Genomic DNA, 23,705 nt, shown 5'->3' with positions numbered 1-23,705 from the left:
AGTTTCACTTGTAAACCTGTGCCGGCTCCATTGACTGGGTAACGATTAACTTTATTATCAGTCATACTTGTCAGCTTTCCACCAGCAGCAGTTATCCATCTGAAGCTCTGAGAATGTTGTCTTCTTTAGGAGCCCACGTTGTCTTGTCTTTGTTTACTGTCTGAGTCTTGGCTCAGAGGGCAGGAGGGCCATAGGACACAAAGAGGGGAGAGGAAGCAGTGAGCTGGCAGCCATGGGGACTGGGCCACCATTCAGCTCAGGGGAAAGTCAGTCTATTTTTCTCGTTCGTCACTGAGGCTTCCCTTGTGGCTCAGCTGGTAAAGAATCCGCTTGCAATGCGGGAGACCCGGGTTGGGAAGATTCCATGGAGAAGGGAAAGGCTACCCACTCCAGTATTCTGGCCTGGAGAATTCCCTGGCAAAGAGTTCACAAATTCGACTCACAAAGAGTCGGACACGACTGAGCGACTTTCACTCACTGAGAGCTTTATCAAGACACTAGGTCTGTTGGGTCCTGCTCAGGGACTCCAAGGGCACCCAAGTCTCAGGTTTAGCAAAGGATAGAGCCTAAAACACGGTTTAGGGAAACTGAAAGAGAGCATGGCAGGTGGGTCAGCCCCACAGCAGGAGGACACTGCCTGTATAGATGAGGGTGGCTCCCAAGCCCTGGGAGAGATTAAAGGCAGGAGGAGAAGGGGACGACAGAGGATGAGATGGTTGGATGGCATCACCAACTCAATGGACATGAGTTTGAGCAAAGTCCGGGAGATGATGAAGGACACGGAAGCCCAGCATGCTGTGATCCCCAGGGTCCCAAAGAGTCAGACACGACTTATCAACTGAACAACCCAAGCTCTGGAATGTCTCAAGATCCTTAATTACTTAATCCTTAATCATTCTGGACTTAGGGTGGGCCCTGTATTCAATGGCAAGTGTCATAAGAGAAAAAAGATGGGGTGAGATATGAGATACAGATACAAGGGAGAAGGTCCTCTGAAGATGGAGGCAGAGTTTGGAGTGATGGAGTCACAAACCAAGGAACACATGGAACTGCCAGAAACGTCAAGGAAGAATGCTACCCTAGACCCTTGGGAAGAAGTGTGGCCTGGGGACATCCTGATTTTGGACTTCTGGCTTCCAGAACCAGGAAAGAATAAACTCCTATTTTAAGTCACCCAGTTTGTGGTGGTTTGCTACAGCAGTCTCGGGAAACTCATCCACTTCCTTTCTTGCTCCTGGGTCCCAGGCTCTCAGAGGTCCGCCGAGGTCAAGTTGGCTTCCTGATACCACTCCTGATCTGCTGTAGAAGAGCCCACTGAGATAGGGCGTCTGCCTGGTTACCTGAGCCCAAGCCACCTGAGTAACAAAGGGAACTTTATTCTGTGCTGTACACGCTGGGGAGAAGGGGGGTGGAAGCGGGTGGTAAGGATGCGGAGAGGACAGGGGCTTCCTCTCATGACTCACCCTGGGAGCTTTCCTATCCTGTCGGTGTGACTTCACAGCCCTTGCATGTGACACTCCTGTTCCAAGGCCAAGTATCGATTGTCCATCAGCACCACTGGTTTCCTGGTGCTCCCGGGCCCAGGGGACCCTAGGATCTATTTCAGCTGAAAGTTTGACTTCTTAAGACTTAGAAGGCATGTCTGAGTTTCCAAGAAGCCATACAAACTTGAGCAGAGGACTTTAGTGATAGTATTCAAACCTTTTATTATATAAGAGAAAATGAGACATTTTGCATACTGGCAACCCACTCCAGTGTTCTTGCCTGGAGAATCCCAGGGACGTCGGAGCCTGGTGGGCTACCGTCTATGGGGTCGCACAGAGTCGGACACGACTGAAGTGACTTAGCAGCAGCAGCAGTAAAAGTATTTCAAGTTTTTTGTTTTCATTTTCTCGAGCGGTGTGCTGTGGGCTCCTCAGCCCCACCCGCCCAGATCACCAGCCAGTTTATCAGTACAGGGAATTAGTTCCATTCTCAAATGACCAGGCCAGAGGCTTCTTGTAAGGCAGTAGGAAAAAATGGAAGAAATGACTCCAATCTTCAAATGAGTTTATTTTCAGGCCTGATCTTTCCTTCTCCAACCTAAGCTGCTCCGGACACGCCCTCCCTTCTCCCCAGGCCGTGCTCCGACCCACGCCTTCTGAACCTGCCCGAGGGGAAGGCGGCGAGGGGCACAGTCCCTGGGTCCAGGTAGGGCTGCCTACTCACCCGCCCGCAGCCCCTCCTGGGCGGGGAGGGCCGGGTCTTCAGCAGGGAGGAGACAGGAAGAAGTAGGGCGGCGGGGGCGGCGGCGGCAGCGGCGGGGGGAAGGCGGGCAGTGGCCAGGAGTCTCGAGGCACGGGGGGCGCCAGCAGGTTGAAGGGCGAGGGCCGTGCAGGCAGCGGCGGCAGCGGCTGCGGGGGCGGCTCGGCGATGAGGGGCGGGCGGCCGCGCGCGCCCACGGGACCAGGAGTGGCGGCGGCCGCGGCCTCTGGCAGCGGCGGCAATGGCAAGTGCGCGGGCGGCGGCGCGGGCGCGGGGAGCCGCGGCAGGTCCTGCAGGGCGAGCGCGGCAGCGGGTGGCGCGGGCACGCAGGCCTCGGGCGGCAGCTCCGGCAGCGCCACGTGGGCGCCTGGGCCCCAGGGAGCCAGCGGCGCGGGCCGCAGCGGGAGCGCAGGCAGCGGCGGCAGCTCCGCCAGGGCGAGTGCCGAGGTCGGCGGCGGCGGCGCGGGGCTCAAGCCCGGAGGGAGTCCCGGCAACGGCGGGTGAGGCAGGGACGGCGCGGGCGGGGGGGTCAGGGACAGCGACACGGGGGACCGGCCCAGCCGCGAGTGGACGCGGGCGCGGGCCAGCCGCGGATGCGAGCGGGAGCGGGGAAGCCGGGCAGCCAGCTTGGCCACAGCCGCAGCTCCAGAGCCCACAGCGCGTGGCTCGCCGAGGCCTTCTCCCTCCAGCAGGTGGCCACGCGTCGCTCTGAGAGAGGCCCAGCCAATCGGTCGTGCGCTGCCGCACTCCAGCCAATCAAAGGCCAGTGCGCCCGCGACCTACACATTTCTCCCGCCGGCGTCATGAGCTATCACTGACAGCCAATCAGAGACAGTAGCGCTCTCTGTCTAGTCCTTCTTCCCGCCCCTCCCTCAGCCCCAGCCAATCACAGTGCTCCAAGGTGCCACAGGCTTCATCCCCACTATCCCTGAGAACAGACACTGCGTGTTCAGTGGGCGCCCCCAACTGGCCTGAGCGTCCACTTAGCCTCTGCAGCCCCGCTTCGACGCCCCGACCCCCCGCTCCTCCCCCTGTGACAGCCCCTAAAACAGAGCTTATGGATCGCCTCTTTTTTGGGGTTTGTCCTTAAGAGATGCTCTTTGTGGGTCAAGATCCATGCAAATTTCCATCCAGTGATCTGTGCGTGTACATGTGTGTGCTAGTCACTCAGTCGTGTCCGACTCTTTGCGACTCCATGGATTCTCCAGGCAAGAATATTGGAGTGGGTTCTCATTCTCTTCTCCAGGGGATCTTCCTGACCCAGGGGTCTAACCCGGGTCTGCTACATTGCAGCAGATTCTTTACCGTTTCAGCCACCAGGGAAGCCCATAGAAAAGATGAAAAGATACCAACTCAATAGCAAAGCTTGACATGTAGCATTTGCGGTAACGTTGCTGCTGCTGCTAAGTCGCTTCAGTCGTGTCCTACTCTGTGCGACCCCATAGACGGCAGCCCACCAGGCTCCCCCATCCCTGGGATTCTCCAGGCAAGAACACTGGAGTGGGTTGCCATTTCCTCCTCCAATGCATGAAAGTGAAAAGTGAAAGTGAAGTCGCTCAGGGGTGTCCTACTCCTAGCGACCCCATGGACTGCAGCCTACCAGGCTCCTCCGTCCATGGGATTTTCCAGGCAAGAGTACTGGAGTGGGGTGCCATTAAGAATGGTTATAAAAGACAAACTGGTGACAAAAGAAAAAAAGGAAAAATGGTCGATCCGATTTAAAGTCGGAATATGAAGTTCAAGAGGCAGCCAGGAACCAGGTTGGTTCTGGTGCTCAGTTATGTCTGATTCCTTGAAATCCACAGGACTGTAGCCCACCAGGCTCCTCTGTCCATGGAATTTTCCAGGCAAGAATACTGGAGTGGGCTGCTATTTCCATCTCTAGGTGATCTTCCCAATCGAGGGATCAAACCCACATCTCTTGTAACTCCTGCCTGGCAGGCCGATTCTTTACCACTGCACCACCTGCCGGAAGCCCGAAGTCAGAATATAGAAATCTTTATTAAAACAATATTAGGGGGAAAAAAACCACAACAATATTAGGGTCTTCTCTGGTGGTCCAGTGGTTATTTGCCTCTCAATGGAGGGGACTCTGGTTCGCTCCTCAGGAAACAACTCCTGAAGCCCACATCCTAGAGCCAGTGCTCCACCTCAACGAGAAACCGCACACTGCAACCAGAGAATAGCCCCTGCTTGCCGCAAGTAAAGAAAGCCCATTTGCAACAAAGATGACCCAGCACAGCCAAAAGTAAACAAATAAAACAACAACAATAAATTATTAGAACATTTCTAGGTTGGTTAGAAGGGATAGCATCCACTGCCCTCTCTGAGACAGTGCTTAGTGGCCTCTCTACCCAGGTGTTGCTCTTAATCCTGTTCTCTAGTAGAGATGATGTGGTTTGTTCCACATCTCAGGGCAGAGAAACACAAGATGATTTGTTTTTCCCTAATTTTACTTAATTTTTTATACCATTTCAGACTGTTGCTTGATGTGAGGTGACCCCAAAGTGACTTTTTAGAAATACTTTTAATTTATTTTTTGTTTCACTGGGTCTTTGTTGCTGTATGCAGTCTTTCTCTAATTGTACTAGAGTTGGGCTTTTCTTTCTTGCGGTGCACAGGTTTCGAACAGGCTTCAGTAGTCGTGGCACATGGGCTTTGTTGCTCTACCCCATGAACAGTATGAAAAAGTATGAAAAGGCAAAATGATAGGATACTGAAAGAGAAACTCCCCAGGTCAGTAGGTGCCCAATATGCTACTGGAAATCAGTGGAGAAATAACTCCAGAAAGAATGAGGGGATGGAGCCAAAGCAAAAAGAATACCCAGCTGTGGATGTGACTGGTGATAGAAGCAAGGTCCGATGCTGTAAAGAGCAATACTGCATAGGAACCTGGAATGTCAGGTCCATGAATCAAGGCAAATTGGAAGTGGTCAAACAAGAGATGGCAAGAGTGAATGTCGACATTCTAGGAATCAGCGAACTGAAATGGACTGGAATGGGTGAATTTAACTCAAATGACCATTATATCTACTACTGCAGGCAGGAATCCCTCAGAAGAAATGGAGTGGCCATCATGGTCAACAAAAGAGTCCGAAATGCAGTACTTGGATGCAATCTCAAAAATGACAGAATGATCTCTGTTCGTTTCCAAGGCAAACCATTCAATATCACAGTAATCCAAGTCTATGCCCCAACCAGTAACGCTGAAGAAGCTGAAGTTGAATGGTTCTATGAAGACCTACAAGACCTTTTAGAACGAACACCCAAAAAAGATGTCCTTTTCATTATAGGGGACTGGAATGCAAAAGTAGGAAGTCAAGAAACACCTGGAGTAACAGGCAAATTTGGCCTTGGAATATGGAATGAAGCAGGGCAAAGACTAATAGAGTTTTGCCAAGAAAATGCACTGGTCATAACAAACACCCTCTTCCAACAACACAAGAGAAGACTCTATACATGGACATCACCAGATGGTCAACAGCAAAATCAGATTGATTATATTCTTTGCAGCCAAAGATGGAAAAGCTGTATACAATCAGCAAAAACAAGACCAGGAGCTGACTGTGGCTCAGACCATGAACTCCTTATTGCCAAATTCAAACTGAAATTGAAGAAAGTAGGGAAAACCACTAGACCATTCAGGTATGACCTAAATCAAATCCCTTATGATTATACAGTGGAAGTGAGAAGTAGATTTAAGGGCCTAGATCTGATAGACAGAGTGCCTGATGAGCTATGGAATGAGGTTCGTGACATTGTACAGGAGACAGGGATCAAGACCATCCCCATGGAAAAGAAATGCAAAAAAGCAAAATGGCTGTCTGGGGAGGCCTTACAAATAGCTGTGAAAAGAAGAGAAGCGAAAAGCAAAGGAGAAAAGGAAAGATATAAACATCTGAATGCAGAGTTCCAAAGAATAGCAAGAAGAGATAAGAAAGCCTTCCTCAGTGATCAATGCAAAGAAATAGAGGAAAACAACAGAATGGGAAAGATCAGAGATCTCTTCAAGAAAATCAGAGATACCAAAGGAATGTTTCATGCAAAGATGGGCTCGATAAAGGACAGAAATGGTATGGCCCTAACAGAAGCAGAAGCAGAAGATATCAAGAAGAGATGGTAAGAATACACAGAACTGTACAAAAAAGATCTTCATGACCCAGATAATCACGATGGTGTGATCACTCACCTAGAGCCAGACATCCTGGAATGTGAAGTCAAGTGGGCCTTAGAAAACATCACTACGAACAAAGCTAGTGGAGGTGATGGAATTCCAGTTGAGCTATTCCAAATCCTGAAAGATGATGCTGTGAAAGTGCTGCACTCAATATGCCAGCACATTTGGAAAACTCAGCAGTGGCCACAGGACTGGAGAAGGTCAGTTTTCATTCCAATCCCAAAGAAAGGCAATGCCAAAGAATGCTCAAACTACCACACAATTGCACTCATCTCACACGCTAGTAAAGTAATGCTTAAAATTCTCCAAGCCAGGCTTCAGCAATATGTGAACCGTGAACTTCCTGATGTTCAAGCTGGTTTTAGAAAAGGCAGAGGAAGCAGAGATCAAATTGCCAACATCCGCTGGATCATGGAAAAAGCAAGAGAGTTCCAGAAAAACATCTATTTCTGCTTTCTTGACTATGCCAAAGCCTTTGACTGTGTGGATCACAATAAACTGTGGAAAATTCTGAAAGAGATGGGAATACCAGACCACCTGACCTGCCTCTTGAGAAACCTGTATGCAGGTCAGGAAGCAACAGAACTGGACATGGAACAACAGACTGGTTCCAAATAGGAAAAGGAGTATGTCAAGGCTATATATTGTCACCCTGCTTATTTAACTTATATGCAGAGTACATCATGAGAAACGCTGGACTGGAAGAAACACAAGCTGGAATCAAGATTGCTGGGAGAAATATCAATAACCTCAGATATGCAGATGATACCACCCTTATGGCAGAAAGTGAAGAGGAACTCAAAAGCCTCTTGATGAAGGTGAAAGAGGAGAGTGAAAAAGTTGGCTTAAAGCTCAACATTCAGAAAACAAAGATCATGGCATCCGGTCCCATCACTTCATGGGAAATAGATGGGGAAACAGTGGAAACAGTGTCAGACTTTATTTTTCTGGGCTCCAAAATCACCGCAGATGGTGACTGCAGCCATGAAATTAAAAGACGCTTACTCCTTGGAAGGAAAGTTGATGACCAACCTAGATAGCATATTCAAAAGCAGAGACATTACTTTGCCAACAAAAGTTCATCTAGTCAAGGCTATGGTTTTTCCTGTGGTCATGTATGGATGTGAGAGTTGGACTGTGAAGGAGGCTGAGTGCCAAATAATTCATGCTTTTGAACTGTGGTGTTGAATAAGACTCTTGAGAGTCCCTTTGACCGCAAGGAGATCCAATCAGTCCATTCTAAAGGAGATCAGCCCTGGGATTTCTTTGGAAGGAACGATGCTAAAGCTGAAACTCCAGTACTTTGGCCACCTCATGCGAAGAGTTGACTCATTGAAAAAGACTCTGATGCTGGGAGGGATTGGGGGCAGGAGGAGAAGGGGACGACAGAGGATGAGATGGCTGGATGGCATCACTGACTCGATAGACATGAGTCTGAGTGAACTCCGGGAGTTGGTGATGGACAGGGAGGCCTGGCGTGCTGCGATTCATGGGGTCGCAAAGAGTCGGACACAACTGAGCGACTGATCTGATCTGATCTGGCATGTGGAGTATTCCTTGGCCAGGGATTGGACGTTACCCCCTGCATTGGTGGTGGATTCTTATCCACTATACTACTAGGAAAGTCCACAGGATGATATTTTAAGAATCAATCTGTGCTTAATTGCTCAGTCACGTTCAATTCTTGCAACCCCATAGACTGTAGCCTGCCAGGATCCTCTGTCCATGGGATTCTCCAGGCAAAAATACTGGAGTGGGTTGCCATTTCCTCCTCCAGGGACTCTTCCTGACCCAGGGATCGAACCCAGGTCTCCTGCATAGCAGTCAGACTCTTTACCGACTGAGCTTCTTAGAAAAAAAAAGTGAAGTCGCTCAGTGGTGTCCAAGGCTTTGAGACCCCACAGACTGTAGCCTATCAGGCTCCTCCGTTCATGGGATTTTCCAGGCAAGAGTGCTGGAGTGGATTGCCATTTCCTTCTCCAGGGGATCGTCCCGACCCAGGAATTGAACTCAGGTCTCCCTCATTGCAGGCAGACGCTTTATCATCTGAGCCGCAGGGAAGCCCAAAGAATCAATACTTTTATGAAAAAGCAAAAGCCTACGATGATTCTCAAATAGAGCAAATTAAATGAGGTAGGCTGAGAGATACTTCCCTGGTGGCTCAGACGGTAAAGCGTCTGTCTACGATTCAGAAGACCGGGGTTCGATCCCTGGGTTGGGAAGATCCCTTGGAGAAGGAAATGGCAATCCACTACAGTACTATTGCCTGGAAAATCCCATGGACAGAAGAGCCTGGTAGGCTACAGTCCATGGGGTCGCAAAGAGTCGGACATGACTGAGCGACTTCACGTTCAAGAGATATCAGGTTGGAATTCCAATAATGTTTACACAACCTCCTCAAGGTTTCGCACACTGCAGTCAGGTTTTGGTCTATTATCTGTTATCTTAAATCACACCATAGAAAAACAATCTGAGTTCCTCCCTGGGTGGCAAATCCCATCAACTCCATTCAGCTCAAATTTTTCAGTTAAGGTAAAACTTCACCAGATTTCAAGAGGTGTAGACTGGGGGAGGCATAGCTCAGAACAGAGACTCAAGGACACTAGTTCTGGGACCACCCAAGCCCCAGGTCAAAGTTCAGAAGAGCAGATTAATCCCCAGTTGTGCAACCTCAATTCTGGACCCAGCCTAGGAGAATAAATTTGCTTCCACATTTCTGGGTGATTAAATTTATAATCGTGGGATAAGAAAAGGAAGCATTCAAGTAGCACTGATTACTGATACTGGATTAGTAACTAGCTTTTTAAAATGTTTGAAAGTGTTCAGTAATCTGAGATATTAAATGTCTGACTGATTTCCAAGAACCCCTTAAGTGCTTAGGAAGAAAGTTACTGGTTGGATTTGTACACACACACACCCCAACCCTGTTAAGAGATCAAGTAGATTATGTGCATAATTATTTGAAGTGTCTAAGGGAATTGAGTATCAGGCTTGTAAAGCATGCTAAATATTTAGGGAGAAGCTGATCTGACAAATTTATAATCTAACTATTAATCTAAGAATGTGAAAGTGAGTTTTACATCCAAATTATAAAATGAATCAATACAATGATATCTGGAAGCAAGTATAAAGGCTTAAGGAAAACTAAATTTTTAGTGGATCATTTTAGTAAGTTAATTATCAATTAAAACACAAGTAATGTACTGGAGTGGATTGCCATTTCCTTCTCCAGGGGATCTTCCCGACCCAGGGATTGAACCCGGGTCTCCCGCATTGTAAACAGATGCTTAACTGGCTGAGCCACCAGGGAAGTCCTAATGTATCATGTGGGCTTCCCAGGGGGCTCAGTGGGTAAAGAATCCACCTACAATGCAGGCGATGCAGGTTTGATCCCTGGGTTGGGAAGATCCCCTGGAGGAGGGCATGGCAACCCACTCCAGTATTCTTGCCTGGAGAATCCCATGGACAGAGGAGCCTGGCCGGCTACAGTCCATAGGGTCGCAGAGTCAGACACGACTGACTCAACTGAGCATGAACACAATGTGTAACACACAAGTCCCCTAACGTGGACATGGCTCCATCTCTACATTGTGACCACGTGTTGTCCCTGAGAGCAGGCCTGAGTTTGTTCTGTGCTCATGTGGCCCCTATCTGGAGCACAGCCCCTGGCACACAGCTGTGTTGATGTTTGTTGAAGGAATGAATAAGGTGCTGGGTGGAGGCTGCAGGCCCAGGCGGTCCCCCAGCCCAGCTGGTGATCCCCCCACACAGCACACAGAGGCAAACAGGGAAGCACACTGCCTTTATTGAGACTTTCAGCCTGCAGGAAACCCCAGGCCAGAGGCCAAGCCGGAGGGTCTGGCTGGCCTTGCCTGAAGACCAGGCTTGCATGCAGAGGCGCTCAGGACAGGCCGTGGGTGTGCTCGGGTGCTCAGCATTTCCCAAGAAGTCAGCGGCCTAGGCATAGACAGAGCAGGGCCCAGCTGAGCTCTGGCCCCTGCTCACCTCCTGGGGGACACGGGCCCTCTATCGGATCTCTGGGGCCAGCCACCCACCAGGCACCCACAGGTGGCCTGAGAGCCACTATCTGTTCCTCCCACAGGTCGGGGTTGCCCCCAGTGCAGCCCGGAGGTGTGATGATGGTGGCATGGGGTGGCTGGGGGCGGGGCCCTGAGTTCCCTCTCACCTCCAAAGCCATTTCCCAGGGGGCCATTGCTGCCTCTTTTCACCTCAGGGCCTCCTAAGGCACAGAGACAAGCCAGGGCACCCAGGTCAGCAGAGGACTTCGGAGTCCTTCTGCTCACTCCCAGCTTTACCCCAGGCCCTGGGAGACCCCTACTCACCCAAGGGCCCAGGGCCCAGCTCTGGCCTCAGCTGCCCATAGGGCCCTGGGGGAGAGATGGAGGTGAGGATACTGAGTCCCTCATGCCCACCTCTACGCCCTCTGCCGGGAGTGCCCGCCTCCCTCTCTGCAGGGCAGTCAGGTGGGCCCAGAGCCCAGTTCCCTGCAGCCACTCCTGCAACAGCACTCTTCCGCACACCCCATTACCTGGTTGGCTCCCGACTTCTGGGTATGTGCCTCCGACCCGGTATGTAGGCTTCAAGGCAGCCCCCCAGGCCCGGAGGGAGGGCCAGGGAAAGCCCCTCAGGCCCGCAGCCTGACCTGAAGGAGGAGAGCCGCTTGGGACCCCTGCCCTCTGGAGCTGGGTGTCCAGGATGCGCCGGTCCTTCCTGGTTCTCAAAGCCCCCTGCCCACCTGGCCTGGTCCCCACCGCCCTTGCTAGGGCCCCCTCTGCCCTCTCAGTGTGTCTTACCATTTCCTCCAGGGCCTGGAGTGGCCACTTTGGGGAGCACAGGGGCAGCTTCCCCACACCCGTGAGAGAACCAGCCCTTTCCCTACCCCCTTGCACTCAGTCGCTTAGGCCCAACTCACCGTTCAGAAAGCCATCGGCCCCTGGGAACCCTGGAGGACGAAAGACAAGGTCAGAAACACGAGCACCCCTGAGCCCAAAGCCCCCCACCTCACCCCCAGCCCCCCAGGCACCTGGCTGTGGGCGGACCTCAGGGAAGAACCCGGCTCCCAGACCACCGTTGCTGTTGCCGTTGCCATAGCCCAAACCTGCAGGAAAGCGGTGGGAGGGGGGCTGGTTGGGGAGGGGCGGGGGCCTCAGGGGGTGGGGGCAGGGTGACCTGCTCATGGAGAGACAGGGAGGGGTGGGCAGACAGACCGACTGACTCAGAGGCAATTTAGAGAGGGCCTCCCACAATCCTGCCCCTGCAGGCAGCTAAGGGCAACAGCCCAGTTTCAGGAAGCCATGGCTCCCCCAACCCCGGGCACCTCCCTCCCCACCTGTTCAGTTGGTCACTCTACTCTGACCTGAGACTGGACCCACACCGCACAGGCTCTGGCCATCCATGTGGCCCAGCGCTTAGTACGCGAGAGCCCGGCAAGTACGGACAGAGACAGACACACAGACAAGCCATGCTCGCCATGAGGGGGTGCAACTCATGCCCAACATGGGGACCCAGGGGGCTCACCGACTTTCTGGGGCCTGAGGCCACCACCAAAGCCTGGGGGAGAGGAGGCTGGGTCAGAGATAACCTGGGCTGGCGGAGGCAGGGGATGGGAAAGGGGGAATGGGAAGGGGAAGCTCAGAAGGGCCTCCTCACCCAGTCCTGCTCCTGGTCCGTAGCCATTCGGGGGCTGGTACCCTGTGAGGGGAAATGGAGGTGAGTGGGGAGGACCCCGACTTGCCCTCACTCCTTGGGGCCCGTGTGTGGACCTTGGGGACTCTGAGGCAGAAGGGACTCTCCTCATCCCCAGGGAATGGAAATCAGAAGACATGAAGTCAGAAAGCAGCGTGAGAGACCAAGGGTAGACTCAGAGAGGGACTTCCTGGCCTTAAGACGCCTGAACACCTGAGGCGGCCAGGAAACAAGGGAGATGGAATGGCATAATCTGGCACGGAGAGGGAGCAGAGAGACACACACCTGCTTCCTGAGGTTTCGGTCCCCACTGGAGGGCTGGAGTAGGCACTAGAAGGAAGGCCAGGGGACAGGAGTGAGCCCCTGGCGAGGCAGGTGGGGTATGCCCCAGGAAGCCACGGGGGAAGGGATGGGGCCTGGGGGTGCTGTCATACAGGCAGTCACACGGGGTCTCAGGGCCAGGGTTCAGGCTCTTCTTCACTGACTTGCTGGAGATCGGGCCAGGGGGCTTCTGAGCAGCCCAGCCAACCCCAGCCCCTCCTGGGACCAATTACCCACCACGGCCCCTCAGGCCCCCCAGTCGGCACTGACCTGGGAACTTGCCATCCTGCCCTGGGAGAGGTGGCTGGGATTTCAGGCCCCAGCCACCCCCTTTATCAGAAGGGATCCCTGGAGTGGGAGGCTTGGCAAGAACCCCACCACTGCAGGGACCTCGATGGGGAGGAAGGGAGAGGGCAGTGACCCCAGGCCGGCGGCGCCTCCAGGCTGCCCTCCTGGCCTCCACCTGGTCAAGCCATGACCTGCGGTGGCTTTTAGGGCAGATAAGGTGCTGCCAGGGGGACAGTAGCCATGTCAGAAAAAGCCCAGCTCCCACGGGTCACAGTCTGCTCTGGGGACAAGAGGACTCAGCTGCCTGCTGTGGTTCCTGCTATTGCCCACCCTGCCCCAGCATCCAACAACATTCCCCCACGTCCCTCTGTTCCACCCCTGTCTCACCTGGCTGGGCCCCCAGCCCATTGCCGTTGCCATATCCTGGAGGGGAGAAATGGATGTGAAGGGCACTGGGCGGGGGTGGGGGGTGGGGGCGAGGCGGGTTCTGAAAGGAGAGGCAGGAGGTGGTGCAGGACAGGGAGGGGAGGCTCACCTGGCTTCTGAGGTTTCAGACCCACTCCGAGGCCTGCAAGGGAGACGGAGGGCACCTCAGGCCCAACCAGCCCTCCTGGCGGAAGGAGCACTCTCCCCCCACCCCAGGCCCCCACCAGACTCACCTGGGAGGAGCTGTGGCCCGTTCCCCAGCGGCGGCGTGTATCCTGGGAGGAAGCGTGGACATGAGGGCAGGGGCCTGGGACACTTCAGAGGGGGCAGAGGAGAAGAGGATAGACTCACCTGGCTTCAGAGGGCTCACGATCCCTCCCAGGCCTGGGGGGAGACCAGCAGAGGCTGAGTGACCGTGGACCCCACCCTGCCCCTCCTCTTCCCAAGGACCCAGCTCTTCATCCAGTGGGGCCACCTCCCCACCCCCCAGAACTCCAGGCCTGCCCCTGCCCCGCACCTGGCTGGGCCCCTTGGCCTGGGAAAGCTCCAGCTCCCAGTCCATTCCTGTAAACTGGAGAGACAGAGGCAGGGGTTACGAGGAAGAGCAAGGGCGGGAGGAGATGGTTTCTGGGGGTAGAGAGAAGGCGGGGCTCCAATCCTGACAGCAAGTCCAGACTGCACCGGGGGGCCCTGCAGTGTGACTCGAGTCTGCCAGGGTCGACCTGGAGATGACAGCGTCACGGGCTCAGGCCCGCAAGACTGCTCCCCCCACCCCACCCCGCACTTCTGCCACCAGTTTCCTGTCCAAGTTGTCACCTGTGCTTCTGACCAGCTGGCTGTAGATCAGAGATTCCCATGACCCCCTCCTTAGAGAGGGGTTTGATTAATTTGTTAGAGCAGCTTACAGAACACAGGGAAACATTTTACTTATCAGATAATCGATTCACTAGAAAAGCAGGGACTAGACCCGTAGGCAGGCACTTAACTGCTCCCATCCCCTCTGAGCACGCCACTCCCAGCACCTCCATGGGGTCATCTGCCCAGTGTTGTTATTCGCTCAGTCATAGCCAACTCTTTCGGAGAAGGCAATGGCACCCCACTCCAGTACTTTTGCCTGGAAAATCTCATGGACGGAGCAGCCTGGTAGGCTGCAGTCCACGGGGTCGCTAAGAGTCGGACACGACTAAGCAACTTCATTTTCACTTTTCACTTTCATGCATTGGAGAAGGAAATGGCAACCCACTCCAGTGTTCTTGCCTGGAGAATCCCAGGGACGGGGGAGCCTGGTGGGCTGCCGTCTATGGGGTCACACAGAGTCGGACACGACTGAAGTGACTTAGCAGCAGCAGCAGCCGCAGCAGCCAACTCTTTGCAACCCCATGGACTATAGCCGCCAGGCTCCCCTGTCCAAGGGATTTCCCAGGCAAGAATACCAGAGTGGGTTGCCATTTCCTTCTCCACCCAAGGCTCAAACCTATGTCTCCTGTGTCTCCTGCATTGGCAGGTGGGTTCTTTACCACTGTACTACCTGGGAAGCCCTATTTCCTCTTACAAATCACAGTATCACAGGGCAGGTAGAGAGAAAAGGAGAGTTTACCTGGCTTTTGAGGCTCCATGGCCTCAGCAACTCCTAGAGAAGAAGGAGGTGGGAGCAGGTGAGGGACCATGACCTGCTCTGAGCCTGTCCCCCTCCATCTGCCCCCCAGCACCCACTCTTGTACCTGGGCCATAGACGACGGGAGCTGCAGGCCCTGTGGGGACCGGGCGGGGAGAGGCTGAGGTGCACAGGAAGCCGGAAACTGGGGCCCCCTTCCTCCCAGTGTAGGGACCAGAGAACTTGGAGCCTCCTCTGCTACATGGCCACCCTCTCCAAGGAGCCCAGGAGGGGCACCTCAGAGCAGGATCTAGGCCCTTGCCCCCTCTTCTCTCCTTCTCGCCTAGCCTCCAGCTTCTCCCAATTCCTCAGTTCTGAGCTGGGGGGCTGGTGGGGACCCCATCACCCATCCTGACCCTCAGAGGCCTAGAGGGAGGCAGGAGAGAATGCCCAGGCACGACCTCCACCCCAGAGCCCGTGAGTCTCACCTGGCTGGACGCCCAGTCCGTTACCATTCCCAAATCCTGGGGGGGCGGGGGAGATGGAGGCGGGCATGTGAAAGGAGGCAGGGAAGCTCAGGGTTTTGGGGAGGCGGGGAGAGGCGGCTAAGGCGGGCTCACCTGGCTTCTGGGGCTTCACGCCGGCCGCCAGGCCTGGTGAGGGACACACAGTAAGTGCGGGCCCCCGGGCCCCCGGGGCCCCCGCTGCCTCCCTGGGCAGGGCCCCCCTACCTGCTCCATAGCCATTTTCAGCCGCAGGGCCTGTGCAGGGTGGGGGGCGGTGATAAGACTAGTCGTGAGGCTGAGGGGTGAGGCCAGCATGGGGGCCCCTCGGTATTGCCCCCTCCTCTCCCCAGGGTCCTTGGAGCCCCTGGACACCCTCCACTTGTGAACAGGGGGAGAAGGCCAGAGGGACCCAGGAGGGTCAGGACAGCCTGCTCGCCTCTGACACCTGGGGTTTCCCATGCCTCTAGGCCTGGGCAGGCAGCGGGGCTGACGTGGACTCCTCTAGGCCTCCCTGGACCCCTAGGCCCCAAGATTCAGTTTCCTGCGGCCCCCACCTCTCACGTCCCTTCTCACCCCCACCCCCTGAGGCCCCGGGCCCAGCTACCTTCACCCGGCCTGGCTCCCAGTCCGTTTCCATTACCGTAGCCTGGGGAGGGAAGTGGGGCAGGAGGGCAGCGTTTGAAGGTGAACCCCTTCAAAGCAGGAGAGAGACGAGGCAGGGGGCTCCGGGGGGTCTCCCCCTTACCTGGCTTCTGAAGCCAGCCTCGTCTGCCCTCTACTCAGAGCCTGCCCTCCGGACCCCCTGCCCCGGGAAGGCCCACGCTCAACCCACGCCCAGATCTTAGAGCGAGGAGGCAGGGGTGGGGGCACTCTGATTCCGGGGGTCCATGGAGAGAGACGAGGCCAGGGTAGGACTCCCCTGGCTTCTGGGGTTTCATGCTCCCCACGAAGCCTGAAGAAGACATGGGAACAGGGGGAGAAGCCTGCCCAAAACCCCCCATCCTGGGCACCCAAGGGCCCCTCTGCTCCTACCTGCTCCATATCCCTGCGGTGTTGCTGGGCCTGTGGGGAGAGGAAGGGTGAGCTGGGTGGATTTGGGGTCTGGCTGAGGCGGAAGCCAAGCCAGAAGGCTGGAATCCTGGGGGTTTCCTCCCAGCACCCCTCAATCATTCCCCAGCCCTCATGAGGCCTGGAAAGGAGGCGGGAAAGGACATAGGCACGTGGAAGCCTCCAGACTCCACCACTCTCACCTGGCTGAGCTCCCAGTCCGTTTCCATTCCCAAATCCTGGGGGGACAGATGGAGGTGAAGGTGAGGGGGGAAGGGGCCGCAAACTCCAGGTGGGGGACAGAGACAAGGTGGGGCTGAGGCTCACCTGGCTTCTGAGTTTGCACACCCCCTCCAAAGCCTGGAGAAAAATGGGGAGCAGGTGACAGACCACCCCAGAGCTCCAGCACCCCGACACTGGCTTCTCCCAACCCTCTGGTACCTGCTCCGTAGCCATTCTGAGCCAGGGGGCCTGTGGGGGAGGGAGGGGTGAGAAAGGAGTTTGGGGCCCTGGCTAAGATGGGGGGCAAGTGTCAGTCGCTCAGTTGTGTTGAACTCTTTAGACCCTGTGGACTTGTAGCCCACCAGGCTCCTCTGTCCATGGGGTTGTCCAGGCGAGAGTCCTGGAGTGGGTTGCTGTTTCCTTCTCCAGGGGATCTTCCCAACCCAGGGATTGAACACAGGTCTCATGCATTGCGGAGGCGGATTCTTTATCATCTGAGCCACCAGGCAAGTCCCAGTGGCCCCCTCCAGAGCCCAGGCAAAACCAGGGTCCCAGAGGCTCTCCCCAAGCCCCTCTCAATCCCTCATCAATCCTGCCCCTCAAAGGCCTGGGGGCGGGGGGATGGAAGAGGAGGCCCAGATGCGGACCCCCCATCCCACCCCAGCTGGGCAGGTCCTCGTCCTGGTGTCCAGCCTCCCTGTGGAGCCTGAAAGCCATCCTGCCTGCCTGGGGTCCCCCCTGGTGTCACCCCCACCCCCACCAACCAGGCAGGAAGGGGGCCCTTGACATCCCTTCATCAACCACATACTCTGCTCTCAGCATGGGCTCTTGTCACCATGGCCCGTGGCCACTTCCAGAGCCTGTTCCCTCTCTGGTCCTCTCTCTGGGATGCCCTAGCTAAAGATTTCTCAGTGGGGCACGGTCTGCCTCTAGGCCCCTCCTCCCAAGAATGTGCCCCCCCACCACCTGGCTGCCGAATGAGTATTTGCTGTGGGACCCCAGACGGGACAGCGGGTCTCACCTGGCTTCTGAGGTTTCAGCCCTCCTGCTCCAAGGCCTGGGGACAAGGAGAATGTTCAGTGAGTCCACCCGGATCCCGTCTTCCCTCAGAGCCAGGGGCAGCCCCCTCCCCTTCATCCACCACCCCCTGGGTGAGCCCTCAGGCCCTAGAGCTCCGGGCCTCACCCGGCTGGGCTCCGTTCCCAGTCCTGAATCCTGGGGAGACAGTGAGAGGCCTGAGACTGAAGCAGGGCTTGAAAGGAGCACAGACACAGAGAGGACGGACAGACAGACCGACCGAGAGCCCGACAGGGCAGAGCGGGACTCACCTGGCTTCTGGGGTTTCCCGACCCCTCCAAAGCCTGAGGAGAGACCGGCAGGTCAAGGACCCTGGAGTGCCCCCTCCGGGCCTCCCCCCTCAACTTCCCCTGGTCCCCTCCCTACCTGGTCCAAAGCCATTTGGAGCTGCGAGACCTGGGTGGGCGGGGGGACATAGGAAATCCAGACAATGCTGACGTGGGGGTGAGCCCCAGCCTGGACCCCTGCCCTCCCCCCAGTTCTTCTATCCAGCCTGGGTAGGTTCACAAGAGGGGTGGGGAAGTCCCCGTGGGGACCTGTGCCAGGAAAAGGGCTGGGGAGACAGCGGCAGCTGAGACAGGAACCGCAGATCCAGCCTTCCTCCTCCTTCTGGCCCTGAAGACTCCTGGGGTCTTATCCACACTGATCCCACTCTGACTGCTGCACACCCCAACCCCCCTGCAATGCCAGCAGCCTCCTCCCTAAGTTCTCCTACTCCAGGTAGACCAGCTCTTTCACTCCCAGCGTAAAACCACAAAGGTGAATCCCACAGCTAGGTTCAGGTCCCCGCTGGCCTCCAGCCCTGGGCTCTGCCCTCCGGCTTTCTGCCCTTGGTGGGTTCTCCCCCAAGTCCTGACCTCAGTCCGCACGGGCACCCAGGGGTCCCAGCTTGGGCACTCGGCCCAGCGGGCCTGCAGCCCAAAGGCTGACCGGCGTGGGGTCTGCAGTGCGCAGTCAAGGCCAGGCTAAGACGGGCACTTGGGAAAGGTGGTGGAAGGAGTGAACCCCTAAGGGGCCCCTGTTAGGAGTCCAGAGTAGGACACGGCAGTGACCCCTCCCTCCTCCAGCAGCCTGGGCCCTAGCCTCCCTCCCTGGCTGGGCCCCCAGGCCGTTCCAGTACCCTCTGTGAGCCATGGATGGGGCACTAGGGAGGACTTGGGGTGGGGACAAGGGCAGGGAGGGGCAGGGGCGAGTGTCTGTCTCACCTGGTTTCTGAGGTGTCACGCCCCCTCCCAAGCCTCGTGTATGTGGACCCCTCCCAGCCCCTACTCTCCCATAAACCAGTTTTCTGCCGTCCTCAGCCCCTGCCCCGCTCCTCCCCAGCACCCCAGTTTGGCCCAGCGCCCTCACCTGGCTGGGCTCCAGCTGCGGGGAAGGCCCCAGCCCCCAGCCCATTCCCAGCGCTGAGTCCTGGGGAGACGGAGAAGGAGGGAGTAAGGGGGGAGGATCAACGAGGGGAGAGGGTAGGGAGCTAGGGACAGGGTGGGGCTCACCTGGCTTCTGAGGTTTCACGCCCCCTCCAATTCCTGAGAAAGAGACCCAGACGTGGTGAAGCTCTGGTGAACCCTAAGCCCAAACCCGCTTGCCAGCTCCCCCCCATCATCTCCAACCCTGTCCCTGAGCCGTGGGGCCTGTGGGGAGAGGGAGGTGGGGTCTGGGCTGCCGGGGGTGGGCTCACACCTCCGGGGGTGTCCTCACCCGATGAGCGGGGCACCGCCCCCACAGTTCTCAGAGAGTTATGCCCAGAGAGGGGCCGGGGAGCCTGGACCCTCCCCAGGACCCCAGCCCCAGCCAGAGGAGTGGCAGCAGCGGCTGGATGAAGGGAGCGCAGGCCTCTCCCTGACCTCACCCCAGCCCCGGGGAGAGACAGAGAGGCCAACGCTGACCCAGCCAGCCCCTCCCCTAAGAGCGGGGCCGAGTCCCTGGGCACCCCCTTGCCTGCCCCTCCCTGCAGCCCTGCCCCCCAACGCTCACCTGCTCCCGGAAAAGCCCCAGCGCCGACACCATTTCGAGCCCCGAATCCTGCGGACAGGAGGTGAGGCCATTAGTCACGGCTGGGCAGGTCGGGGCGCACAGACGGGCCGGGATCCGTAGGGGGAGCGCCGGGACGGGGGCGGGGCTCACTGGGCCGCGGAGGCTCCACGCCCCGCACCCCCAGGCTGCCTCTCCGGCCCCCTGCACTACACCACTCTCTCCCCGACGGGTTCCTCGATTCCAGCTCTGCGCGCTCCCTCCGCTATCCCTGGACCCCAGCGTGGTGCCCCAGGCGCCCTTACCTGGCTGGGCTCCCAGCCCCGGGAAGGCACCAGCTCCCAGCGCGTTTCCGTACCCTGGAGACAGAGAGGAAGGGTGGAGGGGGCAGGGGCCGGGGCCAGGGTGGGAAGACGGGGAGGCGATCTGAGGGCCATCACACGGTCAGGGAGCAGGGCTCACCTGGCTGCTGGAGTTTCGCACCCCCTTCAAAGCCTGGGGAGTGAGGCAGTGGTTGAGGGGACCCAGGGACCCAGCCTCTTCCTGGGACTCCATGAAAGAGAGGTAAGCGGGGGGCATTTGGGGTCTCAGCTGAAGGGGGAGCGATTCTGTGTTCTCTGTTCCCCAAACTAGACCACAGGATCCTTTACGGACCTTGCCTCTGCCTCCAGTGAGTCACCAGCTCTGCCCTGGGGGACCCGGGGAGAAGCCCCTCCAGAGGGTGAACTGATGCACCCTTCACACCCCTCTCTGCTACCCACACCCGTCCTTCCCCCACCTCACCTGGCTGGGCAGCAGCACCCGGGAGGGTCCCGACTCCCAGCCCGTTCCCGTTCCTAAACCCTGGAGAGACACCTGGGGAGACAGGGCAGGCGGGGTCAGGGAGAGTGAGGGAAAGGGGCACAGAGCCGGGAGGGACAGGTAGGGTGAGGCTCACCCAGCTTCTGGGGCTTCACGCCCCCTCCAACGCCTGAGAAGGAGACAGGGGTCAAGGGACGGTCTCGGGACACCCCGTGTCCGGGCTGCCCCAAGAATCCTGGCCCCACCTCTACCTGCTCCGTAGCCATTCTGAGCTGGAGGGCCTGTGGGGAGAGTAAACCATGAACTGGGTAGGTTTAGGGAGAGGAAGCCACGAACCAGGTAGGTTTAGGGTGGGGGGTGCAGCACCTTGGACCCCACCAGAAATAGCAAGCCTGACAGACAGCTTCCTATCTGGCCCCCACCCTCAGAATCATCCATCCTGCCCTCCCTTCTGAGGCCTGGGAGCCCAGTCCTCCTCCCCGCCCTCCACTCACCTGGCTGGGCTCCCAGCCCCCGCCCATTCCCGAACCCTGGGGGAAGAGAGTGAGGTGAGGGGTGTGAGAGAAAGATGGGGAGACAGAGAGAGAGCTGGGGCCAGGCCGGGCCCACCCGGCTTCTGCGGTGTAACACCCGCTTGGAAGCCGAGGGGAGACTGGGTGAGAGACCCCGGATGCCCCCCACCCCTCAGCCATTCCGAGCCTGATGACTCAGCTCCAGTCGGCCCTTCCAAGGAAGGGGGAAGGCGTGAGGGTGTGGATAGGGGGGCTCCCGGGAGCCCAGACCCCTTCCTCCCTTCCTCTGCTCAGAGCTACCCCGGGGGGCCTCGCTCTGAGCCCAGGGTGCGTGCCCTGGAGCTGGCTTCTGCGGCAGCCAGGGAACAAGCAGGGAGAGGAAAGAGTTGTACCCCCAGGTGGGTACTGGGTGACATGACACCAGAATGGCCTTGGTGGATTCCTGATGGACTCCTGGGGGGGGCGGCAGGAGGTGGTGAGAAGGAGGAAAGGACAAGGAAGACACTGCAGGAAGGGGGGCAGGTGGGTTTCTGGGGCGGGCAGCAGCACGGGGGTCCCTGATGTTTCTGAGATGGCTGCCTCCCCCAGACCCAAATCCCGTTTCCCATGCCTCACCTGCTCCTAGACCACTGGGGGGGCCATAGCCTATGGGGGAAACGGGAAGGTGAGTGGGGGTGGGGCAGGAGGGGCCAGGAGCTAGGGTGCCCATTGCGAGGACACAGAGGGACCCCCCCTGCGCTCCCCTCCACCAGCTGTACCTGATCGATAGCCATTGGAGCCTCCTAAGCCTGTGGGGTCGGGAAGAGGGGGGACTTAGGGGGCAGCAAGGAGCTGAGTCTGCATGCTCCCTGCAAAGCGAGAGGGTGCGGCCCCCCCCACCCCCGGGCCTCAGGCTCCCCGGGGATCACCGCAGGGTGAGCAGACTGGCGGCAGGGGGAGCGGAAGGGTCCCTGGCGAGGAGGGAGGGGTCTGGGCCAGCCGCCTGGGGGCGGATCCCCAGGCAAGGTCCTTTCCCTTTCCTGTTGCAACCTGCCCCCCTCCCCCCGCCTCCCCCACCAGGCCCTTCCTCCTCTGGCTTCTTTTCCTCACACCGAGTTAAGGTTCTGCCCCCTCTCAATCCCCCTCCAAGGGTGCGGGGTGTCTGTGTTCCTCATACTTGAGCTGACATGAACAAGGCCACACGCCTCGTGTTCTCCAGGGCCCCCAGATCTGGATCCCAGAGAGCCCCCAGACCCCTGCCAGGGAAAGACCAGACCCTCTTCCTTGAGCCCAGCGTCTGGAGGGTCCACTTACCTTTCCCCAGGCCCGGAGACAATGGAGGGAGCCCTAGGGGAGCAAGCCGGGTGCCAACTCAGGGCAGGGACCCCGGGGACAGAGAAGGGGCAGGTCCCAGGCATCTGTCCCCCAGCCTCCCCAAACCCTGCCCCGGCCCAGACTCCACAGGCCCTCCCCTCCCTCTCTGGGGCCCAGTGCTCCCCCAACACCCCCAGACCGGCCGGCAGCCCCACCGCTGGTGCTCACCGCCTTGCAGGCTTTCAGAGGTCAGGCCGAGCAGGAGAAGGGCTATGGGGAAGGCCCAAGCACTCATGGTGCCGGCAGAGTGGGAGGGCACCACCCTGTGGGCCTTTAAACACCCCTGCTGGGTGGGGGCCAGGGTCTCCGCTGGGCTGGCAGACCCCAGGGGGCCAGCCCCTACCTCCTGCTGCTGCAGGAGATCAGCCCCAGCCTCCTCCCTGCCCCACTCCTCATCCATCACGGGTGCTGACAGCTGGGACAGGCTCCCACCTAGCCCCCCGAGGCTCCTCCACCCCTGTCAGGGGCTGGGGCCCTGGCGTCAGGCCTGGAGGCTCAGCTGCTCCCCCGCCAGTTGGCGAGGGGCAGGTGGGCACCCCAGGCCCAGCCCAGACACAGCTGGGGGTGAGAGGGGAGCCAAGCCCAGAAACGTGGGTGTGGCTGGCAGGGGACCCTCTGAATGAGTTAGTGTGTTACAGGAAGGAGGCAGTGTTACAGGGGCAAGTGGCCCAGGAACAGGGTAGCACATCAGGATGTCGTCACTATTGCACAAGCGGACGTGTGCGTGATGAGTCCACTCTTTCTAATCCTGGAGGCAGCAGCGACCACACCAGGAGACGCCGACCCTCTGCCCCCAGCTGAGCCCAGGTTGGCACGTGTGGGCCTGAGCCTCCCTTCCACGAGGGACGGGGACACACAGGGATGGCTGACGCACCCTCAGCCCAGTTTATGCTGTTTCTCAAAGGCTCAGCGGGGGCCCATCCGCTGTACGAGGCTCCACCCGCCGCCCCCCCCACCCTCCAGCTTCATCTCCCTCTCCTGCTCTGCTCCATCAGCACTGACTCTAACTTTAGGGACAGAATGGGGGCCGGGAGGGGAGCTGCTTAAGCTGCAGTGGGGGGCAGAGGTGCAAGCAGGTTGTCTCGCGGTGGATGAGCCTAGAGCTGGGGCCCGGGGAGGGGGCTTGGTGGAGAGCTGAGTCCTGGAGGCCAGGATTGGCAGGCCTAAGACATGCCAGGCATGGGGGGTTTAGACTCCAGCCCCTCCTCCTCCTGTGGGCCCCCACTGGGCTGGAGGGGGACAGCAGGGACTCAGGATCCCTGGACCTTAGTCCTGAAGCCTCCACTCTCTGTCTGCTAGCCTGCCCCCTGCCCAGCCAGCCACCCCTGTCATCTCGAGCTGAGGAGTCCAGAGTCCAGCCAGCTACACTAGGCAGCCTGGGAGGGTGAGGCGTGGAGTGGGGCTACAGTGAGGAGTGGGCAATGGTGGGGGGGCTTCTCCCAGGTCCTCCTCACTGGTGG

The 23,705-nt window shown here is 57.8% G+C and overlaps 1 protein-coding gene across 1 annotated transcript; it reads right to left on the bottom strand.

Annotated features, from left to right (window-relative positions):
• Window positions 1–10,206: 10,206 nt before the first annotated feature.
• On the bottom strand, window positions 10,207–23,237 carry GREP1 (glycine rich extracellular protein 1). The gene is made up of 38 exons (XM_024985287.2): window positions 22,414–23,237; window positions 22,186–22,218; window positions 21,651–21,680; window positions 21,508–21,537; window positions 20,632–20,661; window positions 20,517–20,549; window positions 20,363–20,434; window positions 19,885–19,938; window positions 19,583–19,630; window positions 19,102–19,134; window positions 18,959–19,018; window positions 17,975–18,004; window positions 17,860–17,892; window positions 17,553–17,588; window positions 16,751–16,780; window positions 16,637–16,669; window positions 16,513–16,548; window positions 16,295–16,324; window positions 15,867–15,908; window positions 15,488–15,517; window positions 15,377–15,409; window positions 15,245–15,280; window positions 14,884–14,913; window positions 14,760–14,792; window positions 13,680–13,733; window positions 13,514–13,546; window positions 13,396–13,437; window positions 13,272–13,304; window positions 13,124–13,159; window positions 12,413–12,457; window positions 12,092–12,133; window positions 11,960–11,992; window positions 11,466–11,540; window positions 11,355–11,384; window positions 10,971–11,084; window positions 10,765–10,809; window positions 10,608–10,661; window positions 10,207–10,378 (listed from the first exon to the last, which is right to left on the bottom strand). The coding sequence occupies exons 1-38, from the start codon at window positions 22,643–22,645 to the stop codon at window positions 10,371–10,373; spliced, it is 1,731 nt and encodes a 576-aa protein (XP_024841055.1). The 5' UTR covers window positions 22,646–23,237; the 3' UTR covers window positions 10,207–10,370.
• Between the last annotated feature and the right edge of the window lie 468 nt (window positions 23,238–23,705).

Source organism: Bos taurus, chromosome 25 (genome assembly GCF_002263795.3).
Source record: "Bos taurus isolate L1 Dominette 01449 registration number 42190680 breed Hereford chromosome 25, ARS-UCD2.0, whole genome shotgun sequence".
Taxonomy (NCBI): domain Eukaryota; kingdom Metazoa; phylum Chordata; class Mammalia; order Artiodactyla; family Bovidae; genus Bos; species Bos taurus.
The sequence above is the reverse complement of the archived record's forward strand: the minus strand, read 5'-3'. Positions and strand labels throughout refer to the sequence as shown.

What these genes read in the sequence shown, in the direction of transcription:
- GREP1 (XM_024985287.2), bottom strand. Translation starts at nt 22,645, where the DNA reads ATGGATGAGGAGTGGGGCAGGGAGGAGGCTGGGGCTGATCTCCTGCAG. An exon ending in TGAAAATGGCTATGGAGCAG is followed by an intron (nt 15,410 to 15,487) that starts GTAGGGGGGCCC and finishes GTCCCTCACCAG; the next exon opens with GCCTGGCGGCCGGCGTGAAG. An exon ending in CGTGAGCCCTCTGAAGCCAG is followed by an intron (nt 13,438 to 13,513) that starts GTGAGTCTATCC and finishes GCTTCCTCCCAG; the next exon opens with GATACACGCCGCCGCTGGGG.